General features: G+C 39.0%; 2 protein-coding genes and 2 long non-coding RNA genes across 7 annotated transcripts in view; 1 reads left to right on the top strand and 3 right to left on the bottom strand.

Moving 5' to 3' along the window:
• Positions 1-744: 744 nt before the first annotated feature.
• LOC135178145 (uncharacterized) lies at positions 745-2,118 on the bottom strand. The gene is made up of 3 exons (XR_010303382.1): positions 2,028-2,118; positions 933-1,009; positions 745-855 (listed from the first exon to the last, which is right to left on the bottom strand). It is a non-coding gene; the product is annotated as an uncharacterized LOC135178145 (long non-coding RNA).
• Positions 2,119-2,177: 59 nt separating this feature from the next.
• PPID (peptidylprolyl isomerase D) lies at positions 2,178-15,613 on the top strand. Of its 3 annotated transcripts, XM_064148726.1 has the most exons (10): positions 2,178-2,264; positions 4,109-4,249; positions 4,677-4,783; positions 7,322-7,510; positions 8,287-8,409; positions 9,872-9,978; positions 12,419-12,560; positions 14,664-14,750; positions 14,838-14,880; positions 15,381-15,613. In XM_064148726.1, the coding sequence occupies exons 1-10, from the start codon at positions 2,180-2,182 to the stop codon at positions 15,467-15,469; spliced, it is 1,113 nt and encodes a 370-aa protein (XP_064004796.1). In that variant the 5' UTR covers positions 2,178-2,179; the 3' UTR covers positions 15,470-15,613. The 3 variants fall into 3 exon arrangements, with proteins under 3 accessions (XP_064004796.1, XP_064004794.1, XP_064004795.1); XM_064148724.1 differs by having other exon boundaries at positions 14,664-14,880; XM_064148725.1 differs by lacking the exon at positions 15,381-15,613 and having other exon boundaries at positions 14,664-14,930.
• LOC135178144 (uncharacterized) lies at positions 5,627-12,420 on the bottom strand. The gene is made up of 2 exons (XR_010303381.1): positions 10,899-12,420; positions 5,627-10,516 (listed from the first exon to the last, which is right to left on the bottom strand). It is a non-coding gene; the product is annotated as an uncharacterized LOC135178144 (long non-coding RNA).
• ETFDH (electron transfer flavoprotein dehydrogenase) overlaps positions 13,060-23,070 on the bottom strand; it is a 23,430-nt gene continuing 13,419 nt past the window's right edge. Inside the window, exons 10-14 of one of the 2 annotated variants that reach the window (XR_010303380.1) lie at positions 19,289-19,457; positions 17,391-17,573; positions 16,830-17,051; positions 16,223-16,530; positions 13,060-13,257 (exon numbers count right to left, since the gene is read on the bottom strand). Coding sequence is in view for 1 of the 2 variants with exons in the window: in XM_064148722.1 (XP_064004792.1) it covers positions 16,367-16,530; positions 16,830-17,051; positions 17,391-17,573; positions 19,289-19,457 (738 nt within the window). In the remaining variant the exon portion in view is untranslated. Of the gene's footprint in view, positions 13,258-14,629; positions 16,531-16,829; positions 17,052-17,390; positions 17,574-19,288; positions 19,458-23,070 lie in introns of those variants that run through there. The other variant, XM_064148722.1, reaches the window with a different exon arrangement.

Below are 23,070 nucleotides of genomic sequence, written 5' to 3'. Positions count from 1 at the left end.
TATTTACTATGTAAACTACTGGAAGTATCTAAATATAAGAGATATTTTGGTGATAGAAAATAGTTTCAAACTGTGAGATCAGAAAGGCAATTTTAGTACTTGAAAACGGATTTTAGAGAACTTAGTTATATAGTGTGACTTTGAAAGGGATTATTTATCTATTTATCAATTTACCATATAACATATTAATTCAAACACAAAATCACTCAGTAAATTCTAGGGACAGTCACTACTTGTATCTTACAATCTGTCAATGACCATAAATTAGTATGTATAGTAATTATGCTACTGCAGTGCTTGGAAGATACTCATTCGGCTCTTGTATCTTCCAGAATCTCCTACAGACACTGAGAAAATTGCTTCATTTCTCTGTTGTTCAGATCACATCTTCAAATTAGCACAGGAGTTGCCTCTTTTTTAGTACCTCTAAAGTACCTTGCACATAGGGACATCTTAGAAACTACTGTAATACAAGTTACTAATCTAGAATCTAGACTATTCCAACTTGGCCAGGAAAAAGTCCTGTGGGGACTGCATAAGTTGCTTCTGGAAGAATGAATCACTGCTTCTTCCTGAGAGGAAGCTGCCAACAGCTCTTGCGGGGGACAGACCAACAAAACACACTTTACTGTCTGCTAAAAGAGCTATCTTCTAGACCATACTCATTTGACTAGCAACTGCCTCTCTCAGATCATTTGTCCTACAGCACTGCATCTCACCTTTGCTAAGCATAATGATAAAAATATCTCAGATAGTAACCATAGCCAGATGCCTGCTGACTTTCAGATGAGTCAAACTTTGGTGGTGGCCTTTGACATCATGAAGCATGCAAAATCCCAAACACAGCTGCATGACCTGGCTCCAAGAGAGAAATGACTTAGCATGGTTTCACTGATTCCTCTCTAAGTGATCCCAGATGGCAGCTCACTTACCTTCTGTTAAGGATTCCCAGATGCAATATGAAACAGCACTCAATGATGATCACTTCTATCCAACATCTGTACAAAGGCTGTGGGAATTATGATAATGCAGTCAGTATATGGACTGCAGCATTATTAGTATCAATGCTACTTTTCCATCAATCTGGGAATTACAACTGCCTTTTGACATGTCTAATACTGAGAAAGAGATGAAAACCAGCTTGAAAGTCAAATCCAAACACATAAAGATCACATGAACTAGAGGAGATAGCTTTTGGAGTATGCAATTAATCAAAGAACCTGGGGAGAATTATAGAAGTCCAAGGAATAGAGAAGCTTATTTTATCCACACCTTCCCAGGACTGCAAGCTTGCAAGGGTCAAGAGCCCAGCACTTTTCTACCCCTTATGCTTTTGCCTCAACACATACCTTGCCTTCATGACACCGGAGAGCAAAGGATGTAGCCAAGTTGGCCATTCGTGTGCTTGGGGAATTCTACACTTTTGAGTGTTGGCCAGCCTAAGTAGCTGAAAGGCATCGTTTGCCCTAGAGCAATTAGGCTGTCATTTGTTATTTTCGAAGGAACACGTTTCATTGTAACAACTCCAGAAGACTGCAGTTATTTGGTGCTTCTAAACCTTTATATGGTGATAAATCACTTTGGAACATTTGCCCCATTTTTCAGGCGTTTCACAAAGCCTGCATTTCTCTCACAAAAACATGAATAGAGGAAAAAAAAAACCAAACCAAACCAAAATCCCTCTTACCCGCCTTTCAAAGCCTTCTGTGTGTATGTATCTTCAAGAAAGAAACATTTTCTCTCTACGGTTTATTTCCAAGTGGTTTATGGCTGCTTAAAGGCAGGACGCAGAGGCAGACCTTTCTTTACAGAGATTTGTAGGACCCTAGCACCGCCGTGCGGCTCTCAGTCCGTCGGCGCTCGGTCGCCTGCGACCTCGGAGAGCGGTGCGGAGCCATGCCCGGTACACCAAGCGACACCAGCCGTACCCTTGCTCTACTCCCTCGCAGCGCTGCCGGCTAGAGGCGCCCACGCCGGCCGCGCTCTCCGCGCAATACCCGCCATCACCGGCCACCACCATTACGAACCTGAGGGGTCAGGTTTCCTCCTCAGAGGCGGCCAGGGTTGGCTTCCGCCAGCCGCCCGCCTCCGCCGGTGGGAGGAGCGGTCCCGATCCCGCGGCGGCCGGAATCGCGGGCAGCCGAGGAGACCGATCTAGGCGCTAGCGGGAAGCTGCAATATGTCGCACCCGTCCCCTCTCGCCCGGCCCAGCAAGCCCTGCAACCCCCGCACGTTCTTCGATGTGGACATCGGGGGCGAGCGAGGTGGGGAGGGGGCAGGAATGGCTCCTCGCGGCCGCGACCTGGGCAAGAGGCGCGCGATAGGGCTGGGCCTGGGGCACCCTTATGCGGACCGCGCTGGGGCTGGGACCGGGCCGGGCCGGGCGGCGGGAGCGGGCCGGGGCGAGGCGGACCTTGTCCAAGGCAGGGCCGCGAGCCGGAACGTTCTGGACGGGGAGGGAACGTTTGGTTCCGGCGGCGCCGGGCCGCGCTCTGCCCCCAGGAGCTGCAAGCACGCAGCTGGCGCCGGGCAGGAGGCCGCTCCGCGAACGGGCCTTCCTGTGGTGCGAGGGTGGGCCCCCCAGCGGGAGTGCTGCGCGCCCTCTGGGGTATTCCCGCCAGAATGAACAGGCCCGAGGGACACAGAAAAAGACATGGTTGCACTGGCACCCTGTACACTGTGGCTTCTTAGCTGAGGCAGATAGTCGTGAGTGATGCGAAGGAGCAGGCATATTTGCCGCCACCGGCGACGCTCCGCAGCACGGACCCATCACAGCCACGTCCTGCCGAGCGTGGCAGACTGACACCGTTCCATGTGTTTGCCACCCGTTCCGCGGGTGCCTGTGGCGGCAGCCTGCGCCTACACGCGTGCTCCACGTGTTGTCGGCGTGCCGAGCTTGGCCTTGATCGCAGCGACTCACTTGTCAGGGGGTGGCTCCCGGCCCCGCCATGTCTTGGGGATGCGCTGCAGCGTGGCAGGCTTCATGTGGCTGCTGCCGGCCTGAGCCCGGGGTCGCGCCCGCCTGAGGTGGTCTGCGGAGGTATAACTTAGGCAGACGTACAGGCCTGATTGGTCTCTTGTTATTGCCCGTGTTGCCAGAGGTTACTTGAAAATCTGGGCAGATGGTCAAAATGGAAAGAAAACAAGCACATGGAAGCTAGGGTAACGCTTGAGAGCATAGGTTTTCAGAATCCATGAGTAAAGCTAGATGCCATACTGTCAAGATAGTGCCTTTCATTTATTCATTCTACTCAAAAAAAAAAAAGCCTGACTGTCTTTTATTGACTTTCAGTTCTCTAATTTGTTTTTGTTCCTGTATTAATTAGAATTAATAGATTTAGCTTCCGGTAGAGTGAAGTTTAGTTAATCGAGTGTAAGCCTGGTGAGAGAACAGTAGCGTCAAGTGATGGTGGCTGCTAAGAGTGAGAATTGGCTCCCTGAGAAGCAAGCTTCTGAGATGAAGAGCATTTGCCACAGAATCCATTTATTGAGCATATATTAGAGGACCTGTGTGCTACTCAGGTTTCTCCTCCCTAAAATAAACATTTAAAACATTTTAACGACTTCCTGCAGTGTCTGTAACTGTAAATACCTATTCATGTGTGTGTTAAGTATCACTGTGTCTTAGTGAATTTGAGGTTTAAGAGAACGGGGAGTAAAGTTAGTCTACATGTGGCATAAGTTTCTATCAAATAAAAGTCTATACAAAACATGTTAAAAAAATCATCTACTTTTGATTAATGAGCTACATATATATGTTAAAATACATATGCATGTTAAAATACATAACTTGGCTTTAGTATATATTTCCCACACACCTTTTTTTTTTTTCTTCTCAGAAAATGCATGTGGCATTTTTGGTAGTTTTTGGGAGAGTCTGTCTTTATTCCCCCAAAATTATTTTTGACAATGGGATTTATTGTTGGTAATTATAAATAACCTAATGTAACTCTGCTAGTGACTGCTATGGAGCAGTGCTAAAGTCTAAATTTATAATAATCTAAATAAAAATTATCAGGTCTTAATATCTTTTGCCCTGTAATGCTCAACACTTCACCCTGCCAGGGGTGAGACCTAAAAATGTTTTGCTCTCTCTTTGTCATTTCAGTTGGACGCATTGTCTTTGAACTATTTGCTGATGTTGTACCTAAAACTGCTGAAAATTTTCGTGCGTTATGTACGGGAGAGAAAGGAACAGGGGCTACCACTGGAAAACCTCTCCATTATAAAGGATGTCCTTTCCACAGAAGTAAGTTCTCCTTTGTTTTCGTGTTTGTGACAGAAGCCCTCCATTACTGGTATTGGAAATAATTTTAAAGAGTATTTCTGAAGACTCATTTAAGGAATTGCTCCAAATAAATTTTTAACTTTTGGATCTTCCTAATAACTACATGTCCTTACCATGCACAGACAATATTAAATTACAAATTCACTAGTAGGTTAGTAAAACTAGTTTGCTAGAGTTATTAATAGTTTAAAATGGATTTCAGCTAAAAGATTAAATATCAGTGATGTCCTTGAAAAGGACTGAAAGGAGTATTTAGGGGCTATGATAAATAAAAGATGAGGTTTGGTTTTATATAGGTACAATTTCTGCTGACTAGGATTACTTTTCATGTCTGAATTGTTTTTCTTTCATGCCTTGCTGTGTATTTTATAATTATTTTCTTTTATAGTTATTAAGCAGTTTATGGTCCAGGGTGGCGATTTTTCAAACCAAAATGGCACAGGTGGAGAAAGCATATATGGTGAAAAATTTGAAGATGAAAACTTTCATTATAAGGTACTCTATTGCGAATGCTAAATTTATATTGAATTTTTGAAGTTTTTGTGATTTTTATTTTGCTTCAAGTTCAGAGTTAGTGCTCTCTAGTCTGAAGTTAATGTTTGTTTAAGCAATGGAAAGAAGGCAGCAAAAAAGTCCCAAACTAGTCTGTCTTTAAAAGTCTCTGTTGAATACATAGAAAATTAGGTCAAACTCATTAAGACAAAGACAACCATAGTTCAAATTTTCTTTTTAATTTCACTATCAGAAATTAAAATAGCATTTTAGTTCTCCTTTAAGTAGGGATATTATTTTGAAAGAGTTGTGAACTTAGACACTCTGAAGCATATAGCATGTTATCAGTAAACTAATAGCATTCATAAAGTTAGATATGACAAATATGTTTTTTAAGAAGTGAGAGTCCATGGTAGATTGCAGAGGGAGTCTAAAGGAGAATTTAACAGCAAGTATTGTCCCCACTAGATTTATTTTTACAAGAAATAAAAGGCTGTTCAGGAGTATACAAAGGTCATAATTTATGGATGTCATTTTAATAGATGCTGGCTTTGACAGAAATTCCTAGCCCTCACATTACTTACTCCTACTTCTGCTTTTGACTTCATTGTGTTATTGCAGTCCCACAAGCAGTTTTGTCAGTCCAGCTGTGAGGAGAGGAGGGAGATGTGAGAGCAGGAAATTCTGTAAATGTCTTTGTTATTGAAATCAGTGTCAGTGACACCAGAAAGACTGCAGGTGCACGTGCTTTACACATAAATACTGGTTTTGAACAGCAGTTTTCTCAGGATATGTCCTGTCTCTTTTCTTGGTTTTTGGTGTTTTTTTTTTTTTTTTTGCAAAACATCCATTACTGTTCTTCGGGCTCCTCTGGACCACCAGACTACACTCCATAACTTTCTAACCTGTCCTCCAAATCTTCACAGACAAAAGATAAATCTGCAAGTGTAACACCAGAGCTTATTGCTGCTTGAATCTTTGTTTACAAACCATTGCTGTCTGGCATTACTTGTAATTGGAGGAGAAAAAAAAAGCTAGTAAGATTTATAGGTTTTGTTCTGTCCCTTGGGCAGTGAATCGGTGGCCAGCCTCAAATGATATTTGCAAGAATGAGGGAACTCTCCTGATTAACGTGCTTACTAGCAGCTACAATGCGAATGTCGGATATTTGTTTCAGAGGCTGGATTCCTGCAGGCTTGCTACCAGATGCTTTCTCTTGCTTCCCCTCTGCCATTTCTAGGATGAGTTATGGACTTTCAGTAACATTCCAGTAGCTTTCTGTTGGCTGGGTGTGATTCCAGCTCTCAGCTGTACAGCCTTTTCCCAGACTTTCTGAGCTAAATCCCGTTTGAAAGATTCAAACTCGTGGCTTAGGGAAAGAGTGTTCCCTAACACCGTGAACATCCAAACACTTTGTGGGAAAACAGTTTTCAAAATAACAGGTTCTTCAAAGTGGTAGAGACTATAGGGACAAACGATGTTTAAGTACAGCTGTCTCAGACTGTTGTCTCAAACTAGTCAACCTCACATTGAGCTCTGAGGTCTATTTAACAGCAACTTCTGCCTCTCTTCTGTGCTGTCGTACTTATTTTTCAGCTCTCCTCTCCTCCCCACAGGATCAGGTTTCTTAGGAATATTACAGCTTGCATTCTTCAGAGATGTACTGGTGTTTTGATATAAGATACTGACTTCACATTAAATAGTTTCTTGCACTGAATAATAATCAGACCAGCTTGGAGAGGATAGTATCTTAATGATCGTGTCATGCCAGTTAAACAAGAGATTTACAACACATACAAAAAGTACACTGGTGCAGTACAAGTGAAAGTGAAATAATCTGTGTCATGGAGCAAGATAATTGTTATTTCTAAGGAGGGAAAAGTACTCACAGGATACAAGATAAACAGCATCTTATTGCGTTAGACTGTTTAATAAATTTGCTAGTTTGTGGGTAGGCAGCAAGAGCCAAAATGAGATGGTTAAAAGTCCCAGCAGAGTAAAAACTGAACTTTGTAGGAAAGTGAAGGAGTTAACCAAACCACTGGCCTTTACATACAGACTGCAGTCCCTAAACCCCACAGTACCATAACATACTTTTTATGAGCAGCTGTTAATAAAATTAACAATACCTACCATTTTGATACTGTAACATTAAAGCTGCTTTAAGTGGTGTTTAGCTTTGTTTCTTGAGGCCAGCAATCTTGAGTAATCCAGTGAGGAATCTCACTTTTTCTCAGGTCATCAGTCTAAGCTCAGCAGCTATGCAAGGGATTGAGCATACAAGAAGCAGACAGATATTACAGCATCAAGTCAGACATGCAGCAATCTTACTACACTGCTAGGTAGCAAGTAATGATGCAGAGCTGGGCATTTGCCCTTTTCAGTCATGATTAAGTAAAACTGGTTGCCAGATGTAATTATCTGGTTTACCAAGTTGTCATTATCACTGTTCTTGCTCTATATATTAATAACCTTACAGAATCATATGTATGGTTTGTAACAGATCTTTTACATGTTGTGTATTTTTTTTCCCCAATGCAGCATGATAAGCCAGGGCTGCTGAGCATGGCAAATGCAGGACCTGGTACTAATGGTTCTCAGTTCTTTATTACAACGGTGCCTACTTCTCACCTGGATGGGAAGCATGTGGTGTTTGGCCAAGTGATCAAAGGAATGGGTGTAGTTAAAATGTTAGAAAACGTTGAAGTAAAAGGAGAAAATCCTGCTAAGGTAAATAAAACTCAAAGCACTTAGGGATGATACATATTCTTCAATTATACAATGTATATTATTTTGTTCTAAATGCTTAGTATAATGTTTAGAACTGGTGTTAGCTGGTTATTTTTTCAAATAGTGTCTATTTCCATTTTACAGTCCTTTGTAAGAGGCTTTTGTTCTGCTGTAAATCTCCCCTACAGAAACAACTGATACATTATTAATACAGCTGTGAGTCTGGAAGCCTTTATCAGAATGAAGGTGGAAGTGCAGAGATAGAAGGGTAGGACAGGTTCTGTAATTAAAGTGCGGAATTCATAACCCTACTTAAGTGATAGGTAATTCTTAAGAATTTTATGTCAGAAATCATGTTTCTGGAAAAGTAGTTGGTGTGGAGGTCATGTCAGTTTCTGGTTGTTTGAAAACTATCTCTGTAACTACAAAAGAGGTGGAAGTTTAAGCAAGCTGTCTTCTCTAATGTAGCACAACTGCCGTATCTTGTGTTCTGCTGCAGCTCAGCTTGCTGCCAGTTCCTCTTGTAGCCTTTCTCTGAAGTGTGGGTATGGTGCTCTTGGAATGCTGCTCCTCCAAACGCAACAATTTATATGATAAAAGCCTTTTGATGGGGATAGGCTAATGATATGATGAGTTTCAGAAGTCCCTGCACCAAAACAACAGATGAAGAAAGCATTTTTACTGAATTTCAAAGGGCACTCAGAAGGCGTAGCTTTTTTTGTTTGTGGGGGAGAAGAAATTCCCTTAATAAGTAATATTGATGTTTACCTTTTCAGTTGTGCATCATAGCAGAATGTGGAGAGCTGAAGGAGGGAGATGACTGGGGAATTGTCCCCCAGGATGGATCTGGAGATGCTCATCCAGATTTTCCTGAAGATTCAGACATTGACTTGAAGGATGTAAGTATTTTTCTTACAAAATGCAAGACTTGTAGGTAATCTAATTACATGGTGTCTGTGATGATGTTCAGTAAGCCTATTTTCTTAAGGATAGGTCAAGGTCCTGATAAAATGGTGACATTCAGATTTAAGAAAGAGAATGCTGTGGATGAGGATTGCTGTCTCTTTTTTTCCTGTGCTACTTGCAGCTGATTCCCTAGTAACTAAAAACATAATTACATAATTATTAATGATCTTTTTTTTTCTCCTGTTCTTTGTTTCTCTGTACCTTTGTTTGTGCCATAGCAACAAATAGCAGTTACTTGAACTCTATCCTACAGCTGACTAACTTAACATTGTACCTATACATTTTGTGCAACTTTTTTAATATCCACTTTTATAAATATTTGCTGCATTTAGTAGAAATAATAAAAGATCAAATTTTTACTACATCAGAACTGTTCATTCTCAGTAGCTGTTTGCTTTTCGGATTGTTCAAACTGAAGACATGTTGAGGTAGGGAGCAGTCTGATGAAAGTAGCTCTTATGCAGGTTTTAACTATCACAAAAGTGGAATAGATAAATTGTAAATTAAACAATAATTTGTGAGAGGATTAAAAAGGAGCTGCACATGCAACTTGCTAATACAGAATTGAACTAGTTAAAAGACATTACAACTAGAAACCAGAAACTCTGTGTATCTGGCTATTGAGAAGCACTTCAACCTCTGAAAATTTTTTTATAGCATTTGCTGTGGTTTTGAGGTGCCTGCCTTGTTCATATAAACTACAGAAACTATGGTGACATTGGTCTCACACTGTGGTCAATTTCTTTCAAGGTCATTCTAGTAGAGTAGGACGTGTAAACTGATAGTATTACAAATGGCATTATATACATTTGACAGACCTTAAAACAACTGTGGTAGAGGTGGCAGTAATTATAAACCATTTATTGCCACTGGAAAAGTAACTTAACACTTGAAATGTGTTCCGTCCTGGAAATAGAAATGATAGTCTGATGAAGACAGGCAGTTGTTTTTTTCTCCTTCCACAGCTGTGTATTGGGAAAAGGAGAATTGCATTGATAGGACTTTTAGCTTAACAGTGTGCAGAATTCAGGTGACAAATAGTGTTTGAGAAGATAGAAGACAGGGAAGAAGCAGTCTTGGTTGAATACTTTGATTGTTAACACGTCTCCCATGAATAACGGTCAACACCTTTATATATAGCTCTGTGTGGGTAGCAGCATTTAGAGAAAGAGTTGAACTGCTCTGTTGTTTCTGGTATTTTGTCACACTTTATACTTTAGTAAACCCATTAGGAATTTCATCTTTCAGGCTAATGTGTAAAATAAAGTAGCAAATATTACAGGAATAATTTGAAGCTAGTATTTGTCTAAAACTGGAATATTTTTCTGAGATTTTATAGTCTTTGAAAGAGGATGGGCATGTTGATCCTGCTGTTTTTTCCATCTATTTTATTAGGTTGACAAGATTGTGGTCATAGCAGAAGACATAAAGAATATAGGAAATACTTTCTTCAAATCGCAAAATTGGGCAGTGGCAGCTAAAAAGTATAGTAAAAGCTTACGGTAAGGCTAACATCATTCAGTCGGGTAGTTCCTGTAACTCAAATTAATAGTGCCATCAAACAATAATATGTGCATTTAAAAAGTGCCTGCTACTGTGCTCTTTTCTCTTTCAAAAGAAGAGCCTTTGTAATCTGGAAAAGGTCTGATTGATTCTTCTCTACTTATTCAAAGAGCTGCTCTATTCGTTGTAGGTGAGAGCTTTAGGCAAGAAGTATTGCTTACCTTTTTTTTTTTTTTAGTACTCTTGCTGTTCTGGTGCATAATAGGGAAGAAAAGCACAATAGCATGCAGGCTAGGTAATGGACAGGAATAGAGGGAGAGAACTTTTTCTGATCTCTAAAAAACAGTACGTTTAGGCAATTGATAAGTTCAAAATAGAGCACCACTAAATGTGACCCTTACTTTTTCTGAGGCTCTGTACCATTATCCTGGCTCCATGTATAATTCAGACTTGTCTTCAAAATCTTTCTGCTTTTGTTTCCATACTGCACCTTTCTTCTTTTCATGTTTTTTTCCCTCTTATGCATCTGATCTTCTCCTAAAAATGTTTTTAAAAAAGCTATATTAACCTTTATCCTCACCTTTTAAATAACCACTGCTTATTTAGTAGTAAAAATAATGAAAGAAAAATAATTCAGGCTTATTTAATGCTTCATCTCAATTTTTAACAGGATTCAAGTAAGTGATATCTTTCTGAAGTAAAAAAATAAATCCTTTAATTATAGGCATTAGCCAAAAATAGAATGTCTCCCACTGCCCTCAAAAAGCCCATCATAGAAACTCTGAAGCCAATAGGATTTCAATGTAAACTTTTTAGATATCATACAGAGAAAAGGCTAGAATGGATCTTTAAGGATCTTAGTTTTCTCTCTGTTCATTTCTTACTCCATTCTTAAGTATCATATATAATTATGCCATACCTTAAAATCCATTGTCTTGCTCACTCTGACGTGCATCCCATGAAGGCCTTCAGTTTGAGTAGACAGCTTCTATATGGTGGTTGGAAAGAATAATAACTTTCCTGAAATAATCCTAACATTTCATCTGCTTTTCCTCATAGGTCATACTTTTGTGGACATGCCCTGTTGTTGCATCTTGAAATCTAATACTTTATGTAAGATGGTGTACTTCAGCTGGTGCTTTGCCAAAGCCAATGGGAATAGAATAACTTAGCAGGGTGTCTCCCATGTCGTAATGTACAACTCACCTAGCAAACCATTTGGCAGTGTTATTTTTCTTTCCTTTTTACCAACAGAAGCAATTATAACTTGCTGTTCTTTTTCTCATCTTATTGCTGCTTAACTACATTTATTTTATACACAAGAATTGACACTCTTTTGTCAAAAAATGGCTTCCTGTTGTCTCCCTTGATGTACATCTACTTTCTTTGACTTGGAAGGTCTAATTTTGTTTCCAGAATGGTTAAAGTCTTCTATGTTTTCATGTGATAAGTAAACAGTTTAGGTGTGTCCTGTTTGTTTCAAGCTTAACAGAGTTTTGTCCTTTTTGTTCTTTTTCATCTTCAGTATGATGCCCAGCAAACAGAAAAATCACTGGGCCTGTATAATTGAATTTTGAAGTATTTCTGTGATCCAAAGTTTTACATAAGCCATACAGCACTCAAAAGATAAGGCATACAAAAGCCTGAACTTACATAGGTGTGATCTGCAAAGCCTGCATGAGTTGTGGCATGCTTAAAATGTGAATATATGGAAACACATGATTATTTTTAAAATAAACCAGACAGTGCTAGCCAGTAGGCCTAGGGGAAGAGTTAGAACTTTTATATCCAGAACAGACCTTTATCAGTCAAAAACCTGACAGCACTAGCACACTGTAAGAAAAATGAGAGAATTTGCCTTTGAAACAAAAATGCTTTAAATTTTGTGGCTTAGTCCTGAACCAGTATCAGTTTTGAAGCAGAGGAAAAACATGATAACAGTGAAAAGAAAGTGGAGTTACTAATGCTATTAAAACACCTCCCTTTACAAAGTAAGCTTCATATTTTAGTCATAAATGCCTAAACTGATTAAAATATTACTAGGGAAGAAGAGATTAAGCTTTCCATAATTGTGCAAGGTGCTGTGGTGGTGTTGACTTTTTGCCACTGATAAGCAATGTGTCTTTTGAGAATAAACACGCATTGAGATAAATTCTGATGGTTTCACATCACCTAGAAGAATGTATTTGTCTAAGAAAAAGAAGAGTGTTAGTACAGTGGAGGACTAGGAGTTACAAGAAAGCATTCACCAATGAGTTAAACTTTTTGTCAGTTTCTCTTGTCTGTCTATTGTGTAATATGTATTTGCAGTAATGGAATTGAAGCTGCTTTAAAAATAACTGGATAAGTCAGTTCACATATATCTACAGAAAGACAGGACAAAACAAAAAGGGACTTGCAACACTAGTCCATGTTCTTTGTGAATCTCTTTTTCTGCAGGTATGTAGAAGCTTCTGAAGAAGTGGCAGAGGAGGCAGACAAACCAAAGTTAAAGCCTATTGCTTTGAGCTGTGTTTTAAACATTGGCGCTTGTAAACTAAAACTGTTGGATTGGCAGGGAGCTGTTGAAAGTTGTTCAGAGGTAAACGTTAACATTTACTACTCTGATTAAGAATTGGCCTATATAGACAATGGAGACAAAGTACTAATATTTTTTTAGTCTTCTGATCTTCTGACAAGCTTAGGATTTGAAAGTAGAGTAAAAGGATGATTGTGAAGTCATTACTAACTCTTCAGTATATGGCTTTAAAAAATTGAAATTGCAGCGGCTCATTAGAAAGAAAGAGAGGGCTGTTGCTTACTGCCAGAAAAAAAGGTATACTGTTAGCTTGAGCTGATTTGCATATTACAATGAGTTGAACTCTTCAGTGAAAGAAACATTTAACTTGCTTTTGGAGTTGATGGTCTTGTATTTAAATTCATTTACACCACTTTCCTAACTAAAGCCTTTTCAGATGGCCTTAGAGGTGAAATAAACCAAGTGAAGAGGAAGAAAGAAAGAAACAGTAAACATGGAAACAATGAAAAATTGGTTAAAAAAAAAATAGGAACAGTGACAAAGACATACTGGTACAACTTAGTGCATTTGAGGAAGCTTTAAGTAATTCAGTAAAACTCTGAAGTGAGTAAAAAGTGCTCTTATCTGTTAGCAGAGAATTCTGATCCTTCAATGCTGGAAGCAGGAGTCAAGTTTATCTGTGTGTGAAGGGTCTTTAGAGACCTGGCTTGCTGCTTTCCAGGGTGCTGCTGGTGCTAACACATGGAAAATTGTCCTAAACCTATATTCAGAGCGAACAGATAGGGAACGAGGAAAGAAAATAGAAGACATTTTTGCAATCTGATATTTGTCATCTAGAAAATGGTGAAAATTGAAACAACATTTAAGTGTAACATATAGAAGTTACTAATCTTAGTACTTGCCACCATGGAGAAAATCATCCCACTTTTTTCAGGATTACAGTGTAGTCACATAGAGGCAACTGCATAGCTGTAGTGGGCTTCTGTTAGGTATTTAGCTTACATATCACAAGTGTTAAATGGTGCATCAGTGTTTTAATCAGAACAACAGTTTCCCAAGATTAATTATTAAAGATAATTCCTAATGAGCAACTATACAACTTCACTTCTATGATTTCCTAAAGCCAAAAGCAGTTTCAACAAACCATCTGTTATACATGCATTATTAGGTGTGAATAAGGAGTTACAGATGGCTGAACCTGCTAAAACACTTCTTACTTTAAAATGTCTGTAAGCACAATGGTCATGCTAAAACCAAGCAATGCTATGAGTATCCAGTACAGGCACCTGATTTTCTGTTACCACAGAAGAGGTTCTTGGCTTTGTAACAGGCAGATCAGGATGAGCACCCAGGGGAAGACTTCCCTTATGTGCCATCTAATGATTATATTAACTTTAAATCATCAAGAACTAAAGCAACACATTTATGCAAATAGATTAATCACTAAGAAATTGTATTATTTAAAATAACTGAAACCACATTATAGAACAATGTGCAATAAGAAAAAACCCATCTTCTTCACACTCAAGAAAACAAAACAGCTAGGTAGTTAACTGAGGTTCTTTGAAAAAATAATTTAATCAAATAGTTGAACAACCTCTTCCCAGCCACTGTATTTCCTGTTTTGATACTATCATACTAGAGCTGGCATATACCAGTTAGTGAAACCATTCAGCTCAAAAAGGCCTAGTGACTGAGACATGACAAGGCTGCTGAAACATGAGACACAGAGCTTGCATGTGTCAGAAGAAGCTTTACAGGAAATCTGCACGTTTTCTTTGTGATACCATTTGAGGGTTTTTTGGTGTGAAGAAAGGAGCCTCAATATAGAAAACTCTACTCTGAGCTTCAAGGTTAGGATCATTTGAACTGCAGCAATAGCTTTGACTTAACAGCCGTGTACATACATAGTCACACAAAACAGGTTCCGTTTCACTGTCTTGTATACTTGTACTTCAAAGACCACTCCTGGTGTAGAGGTAAACTGGTTAGCTAGCTGTTCAGTATGCTACATTATAACATTTCTTTTTACACAGTTAATGTTTTGACAGCTTAGCTTCCAGCCAAGTGGGGAGATTGTCTGCTGGTGTGAACTGTGCTGTTTGCAGTGATAGTAGACTGTGAAATACATGAAATGTTAATGTGACAATTTTATTAAATTTACAGGCTCTTAAAATAGACCCAGCAAGTACTAAAGCTCTCTACAGACGGGCTCAAGGATGGCAGGGAATGAAAGAATTCGATCAGGCATTGGTAATGATTACAGTACCCACTTTTTCATTTTTTCTTAAAACTAAATATTCAACCAGAATATTAATTTATACTTCTCTTTTATTTCAGGCTGATCTTAAAAAGGCTCATGAAATAGCCCCTGAAGATAAAGGTAAATTAAAGCTGTTTTTTCATAAATGCTTTAAGAATGTAACAAACTAACCAGGGTAATATTTAGAAGGAAATTTTATCAATAGAATGCCTAAATGGCTGAACTCACAGCTGAAACACTGATGTATGAGCATAGAGTCCACTGAGGTTGAAAATCTGTTTTTATACAGCAGTGATGCTTCTGTTCTGCTGGGAAGCCTGCTTTTCTAAGTCAACAGCATGCCTCCTGAACCATTTCCTTGTCTCACAGTGTTCTTACTAACTTTACTAAGATTTGCAGCTCAGTGTTAGAACCAAGACTAGGCTTGCTCCGCACTCTACCTGATTATCTTACCAGGTGAAACAAAGTAAGGGACATTTGCTGCTACTATCTGACCCATGTGGTTCTACTGAATGAAATAGCACAGCTACGTTGCAGGAGTGGAACCTGGTCTTGAGATAATGTGAGGCTTTATGTAAAGAGATTGCTGTAACTGTATTTTGGATTTTCTTTTTGAGCAGCTATCCAGACAGAAACACTGAAAATCAAGCAGAAGATAAAAGCCGAGAAGGAGAAAGAGAAGGCAGCTTATGCTAAAATGTTTGCTTGATTTTTTTTTCCCTAAACTTCTGAATCTATGCACTAACTCATGCAAAAGGATAAATGGAACAGCTTCTCTCACTCGCCCTGTACTGCAGTTCTTGGTGTTTACAACTCTGAAGTCTAATAATAAAGACCAACTCTTCAGAGGTGATGAGGTTTTCTTTTTTTTCCCTAAAGCTGTTTTGTAATTCAGGTGTTTCTGATACGTCTATCAGTAACAGTGGTGGGTTTGCAGCTTAATAGTTGGTGCTTCATGAGAAGCTGGTTTTCACACCAAGACAGTTCAGGCAGTTCCTAGTAGACTTCATTAGAGCAGACCTGATTTCTTGTAAAGTATAAAAATGCTGCTAGCCATAACCTATGTGCAAATGCACCTTTTTAAAAAACACTTACAGGTTCTGCTGCAGATGGGCTCCCTAGTATTATCCTCGGGAAAGAAACAACTGTAAATTGGATAGAAAAGGTGTAACACTTAAAAGCACTGACAATTTTTGAGACAAATGTGTTTTCCCTACTGCATTGTTGGATTCATACAGTGTATCACTGAAAGCAAGAAAATTGGTTTTTTTTTTGAAGGATAGGTACTAAATTCTTCCACCATGGCCATGATTCTGGGTAAGACTCCTGTTACCGCTGGACCTCAGTAATAAAGATCCAAAGTTCTGTATTAGTCCTGAGAAGAATTATCTTCTGGCTGCCACATGACATGTAAAGTCCTATTTAAATAAGGCTAGGGTTTAACCAGAAGGCACCAACTTACCCTTTAATGCAACAGTCATGCCTAAAATTTAGAATGGCACTTTTTTAACATTCAGGTCAGTGCTATACTTTAATTACACAGCAGCATAAAATATTCCGTCTTATTTGTTGGTGATCACAAGTCACTGAATAGATTTTCTGTCAGTTACATCCCATTATAAGCTGGTCCTCCTCCACCTTCAGGCACCACCCAATTAATGTTCTGACTTGGGTCTTTGATATCACATGTTTTGCAGTGGACACAGTTCTGAGCATTTATCTGCAGTTTTGATCCTTCTCCTGTTTCCAGAGGAATATATTCATAAACTCCTGCAAAGAGCAAAAGAGAGCTGTCACTTCACTGAACAGTTTCCCCTGGCATAATTTACCAGCAAACATAATGAGGGAAGTGTATTAGCAGTACAACTGAACTGCCTTGTTCTGTATGTACTAATTTATTTCATCATGCAAGTGCTGTTGACAGTGTATTTGAAGAACTGTATCTGAACTCCCTTCTAGGAAGAGGGTTTGGATAGAACACTTGAACTGAGGAGAAAACCAGGCAAACTCTTCCTGAAGTACTTCGTCTTTCATCTCACAAAAATGGCTCAGACATTTTCATTACTTACCTGCTGGACAAAATCTTTGTTCTGGTCCATCGAATACAGCCAGATTCCTGCTGACAGGGATGCTGTCGTCTTTGAGAGTTAAATGAGCGGGCTGGTCATGTTCATGGTTTGTACCGCTTAATGCCACAGACGACAGGAGATCAAAACTGATTTTCCCATCAGGCTTTGGGTATTCAATAGGTGTGCAATCTTTGGCTGGCTTGAGCTGAGCAAAATCTGGTCCTAAATATATTTTCAATAAGAAAGTTTCAGTATGGAATCACTGTAATTTGCAGTTAAGAACAATCTGTTTTAACTTCCTTTGTCATCAGAATGAAGTGTTCCATAAAAGGCAGTGTTTTTCATGAGATAAAAAACTATGCTAAGTAAAATAGTGTTTAAATACCTTAGGTTACATTATTGCTAAACAGCATGACAAACTCTGCTGCAATGCATTACCATTGACTTATTTTCTAAACTGTAAGGTCTCAGCACTTGAGCAGCTGTGCTGTAGCTTCAAATAAGAACAGAAAAGACTAACATATAGATTTAGTATCATCTTTCAGGAGATAGTGAAGTTACCTGGATGTTTTAATGTCCATGGTTCCATTCCTCTCAGCAGCCAATAAAATATGCCTGTGTAAATCATTCCTCCATACACTCCAAGTACACTATGGCAGGAAGGCCGGATGTTTCTAACTGCATACAGCTCTTTCCACACCCAGGAATTTTTCAGGTTCTCTTCATACTCTTGCACATCAAGTCCTAAGGCAGTACATTACTGTTAGGTACCTACAGTACATAAAGACTATCCTTGAAATAAAAAATAATTGCTGAAGAAAGGCAATTGTTAGCAACAAAGGCAGCAGAATGAGAATTTCTGAATAGTAAGTAAAGAATATACTCATGTCAGCCTCTTGAAGAGATCCATTTTGTTGGCAGTTACCAGCAAATACCTACTGTGCGCCTTTGCAGTCCTTATTAAAAGCCCATAAGCATCACTGAATTGCCTCAGACTTCAGCAAAATATAACCTGCCAGGTGGCTGTATTGGCTTCTCTACAGGAAAACAATTACTCACTCCTAGAATATAAGGAGAGTTTACCTGTGATCAAAGACCCAGGTTTGTAATATTAATGCTGTCAGATTCAAAAGCCCTTACAAGTTATGCAATCAGACACTAATTTCAGTAGGTGACTATGGTCCAGTGGCTGACACCAGTCCCAGAGAACCTTATTTATTTTTCCTTGGCAGTCAGCAAGTTAATGAGAGGTATTTGACTAATTTTAAAACATTGATTGTATTCTTTCCAAATATTAGACTCTGCACACTTGACCCTTGACACATCTACTGCAGCCAAGAGATTATCCTAGGAAAGAAATACATTTCTTCAAATGAAATACTTTGGAGAGCCTGCCTTTCACCATTCTCATTACTACCATATAGGAATATATGTTCTAAATAACAAGTTTTAAGTCTTGTCTATATGAGAAAAACATGGTTCAGTCCATATTGTTTGTCTTACCTAATGCCCTCAGAAAAAGGTCATTTTCTTTGCACAAAGTGTGCTGACAAAAAATGAAAACAGCATATCAAACCTGTCACTCATCAAACAAGAGTGGCACACTACTCAGTCTTAGTTCTTTCAGATGGGTTTCAAGCATTTTAACCTGTTAAAATAGTGAAGTTCTAATTGTTTCACATACCCTCTGTGGCAATCTGTATTGTGTGTTTCAGCTGAATGAGAGCTCACTACTCCAGAGAAAGTAGTTCTAAAATGACAATCACATGGCATCTGGCTACAGCATCAATCTCCATAATGACCGAAATTGTAATTGGCTTCTGTCTGCAGTCTTTGTTAACAGATTTAAGGAAACAACTAAGGTGTAAATAGCCACAATGTGGCCAGGAGCAGGTGACTGCATTACATATAAAAGGATATACACTCAGTCTCCAAATGAGAAGACTACAAAATAAAAGACAGAATAAGAGAATGGAAGGTAAAAAGTATCTTAACATGTAACACTGAAGAGCAAACTTTAAAAAATTCATCCTGTTTTGCTTATATTTAATCTGTTCCTTTATTTTTTTCCTCTGATTCTGCAGTCTTCAGCAACACTTTTTGAATCATAAAGCACCATTTTTAACCTATTTGTAGAATGAAGTACTTGACCTTCTTGGGTACTTCTACAGAAAGCGAAAGCTTACTTCTCAGATGCTTGTCAGAGACACATTTTTGTTCTAGCAATAGGATTAATACTTAAGAGTAATTAAGCAAAACGTCAGTAATTTCCTAAGAAATAAACAAATGGCCAGTGTAACCAGTAAGTAAACAACCCATACCTCCTTTAACCACCACACTCATTTCAGGATTTAGTTGCATTTCCAACTAATTCCTTCAGACACATGTAGCTACTGCCATGCTGTTGGTGGTTCTAGTTGAACACAAGGTAACTAAAAATCTAAGTACAGCCATCTTACCTATTGTCTTTGATTGGAGATTCTCATTAGTTAATTGTTTAAAGATGGCTTCTGCAGCCAAGATGCCACTTTTCATTGCTGTATGTGTCCCTTTGATCTTAGGAACATTCATGAGTCCAGGACTGCAACCAATTAATAATCCACCTGGGAAGGTGAGTTTAGGTATTGACTGAAGAGAGAACAAAGAAAGCCGATAGGTTTGTTTGTTCTTTTGTAAGGTGAAAGTAACATTGTGGAAATTAAACTATGGCAATTCCAGGCATGCATATATATGATGTAAATATACAGAGTTACTGAAGGAATTTTGGCACAGTAAGCAAATAAGAACACAGACATTGTACTGTGCCGAGTATAAAATCATGACTATATCTGCAGCAAGACTGTGCACACATCACCAATACTGTTTAAGTTGAAATGAATTCTTAAAAAAAACCCACCAAAACCCCAACATTTATATTCCTGTTTTCCACACCTTAAGCTGTAGGCATCTCCAGCTGATTAAAGGAGAGGGGTTTAGGTGGCTGACCATAAACTACTACTGGTATTTCAGCCAGCCCAGGGTGTCCATACTCACAGGGCTGCTGCCACTCAAGCTTCAATGGAAGTACTTGGCATCTGAATCCCAAACTCCTGAGAGGTCTTGGACTCATCTCACAGTCTATTACTAAATCTATCTTCCACAAATCTTTGAAACTGCACAGTGCCCAGCTCATCTCTCATCCCACAGACATAAAGAGTTTTTCAGCTGCCAACAACACCTTTTTTGTCACAAAACCACTGTTTTACTCCCATTCTGTAAGCAGCAAAATGTCACCAGGCATGGCCATTTCACAAGCCTAAAAAGCCAGATGAGCTGCAAACATCAGGTCTAAAGTATTAATATACTGTATTATGTACCTCAATTAACTAAGGAATGCCTCATCTTTCAAGACAGCTATTCGCACTCTCATCCAGTGAAATCAGGATTTTAGAGAACAGCTTAAAAACACAAATTGATTGCAGCACTTCAAGTAAAGTTGTAATAAAATCCTAGGTCTGAAAATTGCTGAATTCCAGTTGTGAACCTAGCCTTCCTCTAAGTCTTTAGCATTGAGCAAGATGTGTGAATCTAGCATCCTGTTTTAAATTAAAAGTTGATTTGTTTCAGGCATCTTTAACATCTTAAATTTACCCCAAACAAGTAGTTTCCTGGAAAAAAGTATCCCTTTGAATTCAAGATAATCTGAAACGCATATTTCTTCTTTTTCAATTGTTACCTATTTACTATTCACCCAGGGCTGGTTACACTACAAGATTCCTATAGTAGCCACTCAAAAGAAGTTGTACTAGGCAGCATATCCTGGATTACTTGTTTAGTGATTTGATTCGTACGAAAGGTAATTCAAGGATGAAAACACAGCTCCAATATTTAACACACTTCAATGACTTTCATGTCTGAAGTTCAGCCACATAAGTGTTTAAAAGGAATTGAGTACATAGGATGTTCTCTCTTTTCACAAGACCTTTGGCTGAAAACAGTTACTCCTTTATTATCTATTAGGATGCAATGCTGCTGCACTGACTGACTCTTCAATTACATAAAAAATGTGATCAAATACATTTCTTCTCCAAGCACTGTTTCACTGAATACAACACAGTAACAAGTGTACTGTCAAAGTATAAAAGAAATTCGTCTTAGAACAAAAGGTTACACATGCTGCAGCTTTGTTAGCATTTCCTGTTACTGGTACTGTGCAGCTGGTGTCTGTTTTCAGTCATTTGAAAGAACGTGATGCCAGAATGGCACAAGCCTTCCCTGCCGCAAGAGAGGGAGAGTCCTTTCAACACTGACCACTTGGAGCAGCCACCACCATCTTGACAGCAAAGACAAAACAACACTGGTTTGGAGGAGGGAAGAAGGGGAGATAAATGCTTCCTGCAGACCTCCCTACCAGTGGAAAGAAAATCCCACATTCTCCTTTTAGCTCAACTTGGGGTTGAAAAATCTATTAAGTGAGTCTAATCATAGAATGGTGGAGGTTGGAAGTCACCTCTGGAGATCAAGCCCAGTCTTCCTGCCAAAGCAGGATTACCTAGGGCAGGTCTCACAGAAAAACATCCAGATCTTAAAAACCTCTAGAGAGGAGGACACCACAGTCTCTCTGGGCAGCTTGTTCCCATGTTTGACACTTGTACAGGTCATACATAGAAGTTTTTTTTTACCCTAATGTTCCTAATACACATTGCTCAACAACAGCAACATCTTTTGTGGGTAAACTGAAACTATTACATCTTTTCAAAGTTTTCCATAAAATGGGATACCAACCAGAGGTAGTATTAAGATTTCTGGTACACTTTGTTTTGGTACACAGAAGAAATAGCAGCTTTATAGATGCAGTCTCTTAAATTATGTCCCCTCCTTCCACATATCCCAAAAAGCTACAAAATTTGAAACAGAAGAGTGAACTCTGTCTCCCACACCAGCTTAGCAGTGCTGCACGGTAAAGACTAAAGAACATGGTTGTAAGATAATCTACAACAGACAAAAGCTTATCTTGATGGCAGTTTTATATATCTATTTGATGCAATACTGTCACCAAAATGAAAACTGGAGATAGAGAACAACTTACATAAGAAAATATTCCTAGATTGCAGTGTTGCAAATGAGTCAGACTGCTACAGCTATTAATCAAAGCAACACATGCAAAAGAAGAGCTAATCTTAAAAATCTTCCTGTGTGAATCATCAATACAGCTTTTTTTCTTCTGAAAGCATGCATTTTAAAAAGTAAAAGTATGACTTCACTGTGAACTAGACAACTCTATCTACAGGAAATAAAAACACTACCCTACAGAACAAAACGTGCCTTTAAGTGTAAAGTGATATGTTTTAAGTCCAGCAATTAGGCAGTGATGCACAATCCTACTGTTTGTGTAACTTAGCACAAACACTATCTGTAAGTGGCTTGAAAAATACCGTGTTATTTTAGCCATATGTTACAAGCAGAATAAGGAGTATCCAGCTCAAGTCACAATCTGGCAGCTTCTTCAAAGCCAGAAATTCAACAATGACTATCTGTGATAGAGAAACCAGAGCACAGGGTAGAAAGAGAAGTCTCTCCTGCACAAGAAGTCTAAACGAAAACATTCTGGCATTTTGTATTTTATCTGTGTTAATAAGAGACCAACAATGGTTTCTCAAAAAAGCTGGTAATACAGCTCGTTTACAACACATTAAGATATATTACCACTTGAGTGGAAAACAATCAATCAACTCACAGACTGGCAATGCACCATCTGTAATCAAGAAGCTGCTTCATGAACCCACATTCTTTGTTTCTAGGCATGCACCGTGATGTCAAATCCCAAAAGTCCACATAGCTGTGACAAGTTACGGTGCTGCAACAATTCTAGCTATTGCAAAAGCTACAGGAAGCCACATTTATACTGAAGAAGAGATTCAAGAAGGAAAGACTATGTAATTGGAGGGCAGAGTGGAATGGCCCCACACAGGCTATCATGAACACTCAGACTAAGTTTCAAGCTCCAAACTCAAAGCAGTATCTAGAAAATGGATCTGGGAATCTGGGACACTGCTGTATGTTGTGTTTCAAGATTCTCACAAAAAGCCAACAGGTGATAAGGACTTCAGCTGTTTAGCTCTAAGATACTTCTCCTGCATGGGTTTTCAGTCCTTTCAACTGACTGTAAGTAATGATGAATAGATTTCTGAGGTTTCACTTCTTAGACTCCGTAAGTGAACTAATCGAACAAGGTATTCCATCTCCTAAGAAAGCAGAGCAT

Source organism: Pogoniulus pusillus, chromosome 9, assembly GCF_015220805.1.
Source record: "Pogoniulus pusillus isolate bPogPus1 chromosome 9, bPogPus1.pri, whole genome shotgun sequence".
Classification (NCBI taxonomy): Eukaryota; Metazoa; Chordata; class Aves; order Piciformes; family Lybiidae; genus Pogoniulus; species Pogoniulus pusillus.
Note: the sequence above shows the minus strand (reverse complement) of the source record. Positions and strands in the feature narration are given on the sequence as shown.